This window comes from Natrix helvetica (assembly GCF_964273705.1).
Source record: "Natrix helvetica genome assembly, chromosome: 1".
Classification (NCBI taxonomy): domain Eukaryota; kingdom Metazoa; phylum Chordata; class Lepidosauria; order Squamata; family Natricidae; genus Natrix; species Natrix helvetica.
In genome coordinates, this window is record NC_138548.1 from 261,110,828 (window position 1) to 261,117,224 (window position 6,397).

Sequence of the window (6,397 nt, forward strand, 5' to 3'; positions counted from 1 at the left end):
AGCAGCATATCTTTATCCTTGCAACGATTTAGGAGTGGGTTGTATTGCCTTCTTCCGGGACTTTCTCGACCAGTGTAGCCGACGGTCGTGGTGTCCCCGGGGTGGCAGTCTCCCATCTAAGTTTTAGCCACGGCCAACTCTTCTTGCTTTCCCAACCCAGATAAAGTTAATCAGAAACTTACTAGCTAAATTTACCTTGTCGAAATTCCCAGTGAGTTTCATGGGACTTTGGTCTGATTTAGATGTTCATAGCTTCACAGTAAAATGCCCTAAAATACCTCGATCCCGTACTGATTATGTTACTATAGATCAGTGGTTCTCAATCTTCCCAATGCCGCGACCCTTTAATACAGTTCCACATGCTGTGGTGACCCCCAACCATAAAATTATGTTTTCCGTATTTTTTTGAAAATATGTGTTTTCCGATGGTCTTAGGCGACCCCTGTGAAAGGGTCGTTCGACCCCCAAAGGGGTCCTGATCCACAGGTTGAGAACCACTGCTATAGATTAAGACAGTCCTCCCTCTGATGTATTTTTTTAAAAAAATTAAATTATTCTGAAGCTTGAAGTTCCCTTCCCCCACCCGATCGTGAAGATTCTGGGATCAAGTCCGTATCGCTTCCGTACTTCACAAATCGACATCACAATCCTCGGCTCTTAAATATCCCGCGTTGCCTGCAAATGAGATTCAAGGCAAAGCAGTGCAGCCTCCTCTCCTGCCCTCAAGCCGACATTGGTTTAGAAAGGGAGCCAATCAGTAGTTTGAACCTCTCTCAACATGAGGCGCAACAGCCAATCAGAAACCAAGTTAATGATTTAAAAGAATCCGGTAGAGAAAGCCGTGCTAGGTTATTCACAAAGTGCTTGTCGAGGTAATGAATCAATAAGGGGATGCTGAATGTAGAACTTTTTTTCCCATGACAGTTAGTTTAATTTTAGTTTCTGTTTGTTCTTACGTATTAGGTTTTTAAAGCTACCTCTGTTTCAATATTAAAACTGCAAGCCGTAGTTTAGGGAGAAGCGGGATGGTCTATCTTTTGTCATAATTGCTGAAACTTGTTTTTGTTTTAAAGTCGCATATACTTTCTACAATGCTATTCCGCAATGCTATTTTTCTGTTTGATAGCCTTCTAAAACTAATTCTGGAATAAGCTCTATTGATGAACATAGAAATGCCGGCTCTACGAGTATTAAATTGAAATAATTGAAAAATAAAGGCTTCACTTCTGTTTACAGGTAGCAGCAGAGAGCAAGATATGCTGACTTCTATAGTTTCATGCACATCACAAATTCATATGGAATAATATTTTTGTTGTAGAACTAACAAAAATGTCGGTTTAGAACTTCATGAGATATGATATTCCAAACTAGGGAGTGAGGGAGAACTATTTTTTATTAAAAGCCTAGTTGTTTAAACTACTAAGTGTTTAATTCAAAGTAAGGTAAGAAACTTTAGATCCTTGAATACTAGATGCTGGGAAGACTATGAATTGAGACAAGTAGCATTTGGATATCAAATTAATGGTTATACTGTACTATATTTAGTCTGATCCATAAATTTAGAATCTTACTTATTCAACTATAACTCCTGATTTGGTGTAAATAAGTCTCCTTATTGAACTTGAAACCCAGTTACTTCATCAAAATGTTTATGGAATCAAAATGAAAGTGGATTGTAACTGCCTACTTTTGAGATCTCGGCCCATCTAACAATACTTACAGTTTTTATATTAATGTAAACTTGATCTGATTTTTCTTAGTTTTGAACCCAAAGTCAGCTGTCCATTTGCTGAGGCCTAATTATCCACAGATAGCATTTTTACAGACCAAATTATTCTCTAGCTCTGTTGAAATTAAGACAATATAATTTATTTATTTGTTTCCACTGTCAAATCAAGGAATTATATATATTGCAAAGTAGATGGGAGACACTGTTTTCCAAATTGGAAGAAACAATTATAAAGTCACATTTTCAAATTGTTTAAGCCAAAAATGTGTTTCTTGTAGAAAGAATAGGTGAATCTTGTATGGAATTCACAGTCTTCTCACCTGAGTCAACTTAAGACAGTTTGAACTAGGAAAACTGCCTTGGTTCTGAAAGATTCTGAACTAGAAGCTGCTGTCCTAACTATGTAATATTCTAGGGCCCGGGAGTCAAACTCATGGTGTCATGGCAGTGTCACGTGACATGTCAGGATTTTCCCCCCCTTCGCTAAACCGGGTGTGGGCATGGCCAGCATGGACGCATCTGGCCCGTGGGCTGAGAATTTGACAGCCCTACTCTAGGAGAAGGGTACAATTGCAGTCTTGTATTGATTTGAGAGGTTAAGGAATAAACTTAGATGTGCTATAATATTGTGTTAATATCTGTTATTAACACAATATTATATCTGTTTTATAATAATATAATATCTGTTTTAGGGATCATTTGATGTCATAGAAATGGCAACACATATCTTCATAGACAAAGAGAATGGAGAAACCGGCACCACTACTGCTACTAAGGATCGACTAAAACAACTATTGGCACCTTGTGAGTTTGCATTAATACAGCTGTAGTCTAAATGAGCAAAAAAATAGCTTCTAAAAAGGCTCACTAAACATATTAATTGATTTGGATGCTGTCTAATCAGAATGATTTCTTATTTTAAGAGGATGGAAGATGAAGAGCTACCTACATATGATGTCAATGTGGCTGTTGTATAATAGAAAGCACTGACAAAAGAGCCAGTCTTGAGACTATAAGTTACATTTGAAGAATAACTTGGTGATGTAACTTTTGTGAAAATAGCAGGTTGGGAGTAAAGAGAAATGAAAACTGGCCATCTTTTTGCTTTGTAGAAAGGGACCACTGTGTGGGTTCCGTGAATGGAAGAAGCTGAGCTAAACTGTTAGGATATTGTGTTAGTTTACTAGACAAGCCATTTTAATTAAAATTATTACCTAATGGATATAAAGGCCAATGGGATTGTACTGATTCCTCCATAGCCCTATTCTGAATTGTCCAGTTGTATGCTTTTAGTGCATTTGGTGATGCTAAACCTATATTAGAGAAAGCCTACTTTAATAAAGAAATGTTGGAATATAGGACCTAAATTGCATTGTATAACAGGACTTTCCCCCTCTGCAGCAAAAGTGTTTGTAGAAAGGTCTCATCCTAAAACCCCTCTTGTTGGAAGGACAGCTAATGTGAATCTAACAGAATCTCAATCAGTCAGGAAGGTTCTGGGAAATTTGAACAGACCTCTAGCAACAACAAAGAGTCATTTCCCTAAAGGAAAAAAGTTCTTGTCAAAAAAGGTTAGTAAAGCTAATTTTCTGTTGGATGCCATTGAGATGTCAGACAGAAGAAACTAACAGTGTTTGTGTTAAACAACTTAGAATAATTTTAAACCAAAGAATGAATAGAAAGCATGAATCCCAATTTATAGCAGGTGAACATAATGCTTTAGAGATGTCTCCTAATCTGCAATGTATAGCATTCAAACAGTTACACAAAAAATAAAGAAATATCTACATCACTTCCATGCCATTCCATTGGAAGGGAAATGAAATTGATATCTACATGATTAATTAGGGGTGGGGGGGGGGAGAGTGAAAGGAAAGACAAATAGACTAAGACAAAGGTGATATTTGAAACTAAACACAGGGGAAGGGCTTTAGTAACCTGAATTGCATCAAGGGAAGCACAAACCAATTTTAGAGGAACAATCTAATCAGAGAAATTGCTTGCCCTACAATTCAAGAAGATGGATTAAGCCTAACAAAAGTTATAGTATGCATATATATGGAGATGCAAAACAGAGATCCCTTTGTAGGTTAGTTCTAAAGTAATTATAATTTAGAGACCCAACAAATGAGGATGGTATTATGGGATTTCCAAGGAAATATTCCAAGTAATAAAGATTTCTGCAATGTTCAGATTACTTTACTCTTATCAATTCTTGTTGGTGCATTCTTCTAATGCTGAAAGAACTAATTTTTCACTGAACAGCAAGGTTTTGTTTTGATGCAAAGTCTCCAAGTCAGGCTAGATGCATGATGTCTATTCAGGAACATCCATATAGTTTTATTCTTAACAAAATAGGAATAGTTTGTTTTGATTATTGATGTTTTGCTGGCCTATTCTTGGTAGTTGCTTATGTCCTAACCAGCTCTGTCCACTCTTAATTTTTTAATAAATCGATTTTATCCATTTAGGTCCAGGAACCGGGAACCTGAATGCTTTCTTTTGCATATCATCATCATTTGGGGATTAACTATTCCTAACAAATATGCCCTACACCGGATCTCTTAAAATATTAAATTTAAGTTCACTCTTCCTCCTTCCCTTGGTTTATCAGAATATGTAAACAAATGATTGTCAGATTGCATATTTAATGAAAACATATAAAATTACTGCTAACAATATTAAATGTAATTGCTACTATTTCACATCGTTAAACAGTGATTTAAGACTTGAAATGGGTAGTTTACACTCATAGAGGCAATGCGAGGGAATTCTTGATAAGGACAGTAATTCTGTATACATTCTATCGTACATTGTAAGGAAGCCTTTCATCACAGGAGGTGAAGTGACTCCATAATAAAGCACTTGAGTCCTGAATTTAATCTCTGGCGTCTTCAGATAGACTCGGTGCTCGCAGGGGATGTGAAAACTTGGGTTTAGAAGTTTCAAAATTATAGAGTATATGTATAATTATATGCATATTATTATTTTTAAGTGATGTGAGAATATATCAAGTGTTCTAGGGGTGGGGGGTATAGAAAAAGTTGGGAACCCCTGATGGTAGAGGAATAAAGATTGGAAGTTGGAGCTGTTGCTTACAGTATGGGTCCTGACTATAAAATGAGGCATTCTGGGCTAATAACCTAGGCTAGTAACTCTGGAATAAAACAGCTTCTTATATACCCCAGATATTCATGTGCTACAATCTCTAGTCTTTTGTTTTGAGAGGGTGTTGTAACTATATTTTTTATTATTCTTACTTAGGCAAATGAAAATACAAGCAGAACTGAAGACAACAGCATGATTCCTGAAGAATGTCCAGAGAAGGAGAATCTTTTTTCTTATAATCCTCTAGGTAATACTCTAAAAAAAAAAAGAGCTTCAGCAGAGGACTCATTATTGAATAATAAGTCAAAAATAAACATCTGGACAATAAGATGTGATACCACTGGCATGTCATCCTGTATATAGCGAAGTAGGCTTTCATTCTTGGTTCAGGTTAATAAAGATAATGAAAAGTTAGAAGTTATATTGACTAAATTTAAGCATGGTTTTAACCAGGTTTATCTCTGACCCATGCTTAAGATCAAACCGAAAGTTGCATTTCATTGTATTTTGTTCTTCTGTTTTCCATTAATAGATTTTGAGAGCTTTGATGTTCCTGAAGAGCACCGGCTGAGCCATATGTCTTTGACTGGAGTTCCTCTTATGACATTTGATAGTGCACCTGATAGATTTGCAAGCAGCATCCCTCTGCCTGCAAAACAACCTTTAATTTCATGGGACTATGGTAAATAGTTAGACTGTATTCAGAAAACCTATGCAGCTATGATGTTTTTTCTTTAAATTCCTTGTTCAATCTGGGGTCTTCAAGATGCACTGAACCATAATTTCTAGTTTTACTAGCTCAGGGGGGCTAAACTCGCGGCCTGCAGGCCAGATGTCTCACGTACTGGCCCCGCCCCTGCCCAGTTTAGTGAAGGGGAAAAAAGCCCTGATACATCAAGTGATGCGAGTTTGACACCCCTGTACTAGCTATTTCTTAGTCATGTGGGTTAATAGTTTTGCAAATTGAAGTATTAAGATAATTGGAAGGCATCTGGTCAGGAAGGGCTAGAGGTAGCAGAAAGAAAAAGGGTGACAACTGTTTAGGAATTATTCAATAATACTACTTTAAGAATGATTAAGTAAACACTTTTTAGTCACTTTAGAAAAACACCTAAAGCTAGAGCTAAATCAGAGAATATAACTGACTAAAGATATTAAAATCTTTTATTTATTTATTTTTTTAGATGGCCTGCAGTCAACTAAGGATTTTCTGGCCACTCTGGATGAAATAGTAATTGATCTTCCCCCTCCCTTGTAACTAGTAAACAAGCTATATTTTAAAGTTGTATTTTTGAACAATGTTGTAACTCGTTTTAAAGTTATAATAAAGAACTTGTAGTTGTAAGTACTTATAGTTGTAACTTTTAACTTGTTTGAACTGCTGCTGAAATTTTGGGAAAAGAATTTCACATAGTGAAATTATTTATTTACCGTTTTTACCCCAAAGAAAGACAATTCTGAATTTAAGATGAAACCTACAAAGGAGAATATAAAAAGCAAACACCGGAGACGACTTCCAGTTCCTGCTGGCGACGGACATATTGTCCGCCGCTCGTCTCT

The 6,397-nt window shown here is 36.4% G+C and overlaps 1 protein-coding gene across 3 annotated transcripts; it reads left to right on the forward strand.

Annotated features, from left to right (window-relative positions):
- The first annotated feature begins 731 nt into the window (after positions 1–731).
- PTTG1 (PTTG1 regulator of sister chromatid separation, securin) lies at positions 732–6,185 on the forward strand. 3 transcript variants are annotated; one of them, XM_081938872.1, is made up of 6 exons: positions 732–872; positions 2,422–2,533; positions 3,131–3,300; positions 4,994–5,084; positions 5,370–5,519; positions 6,022–6,185. In XM_081938872.1, the coding sequence occupies exons 2-6, from the start codon at positions 2,443–2,445 to the stop codon at positions 6,093–6,095; spliced, it is 576 nt and encodes a 191-aa protein (XP_081794998.1). In that variant the 5' UTR covers positions 732–872; positions 2,422–2,442; the 3' UTR covers positions 6,096–6,185. The 3 variants fall into 3 exon arrangements, with proteins under 3 accessions (XP_081794998.1, XP_081795000.1, XP_081794999.1); XM_081938874.1 differs by lacking the exon at positions 732–872 and adding an exon at positions 966–1,236; XM_081938873.1 differs by lacking the exon at positions 732–872 and adding an exon at positions 1,309–1,442.
- The last annotated feature ends 212 nt before the right edge of the window (positions 6,186–6,397 follow it).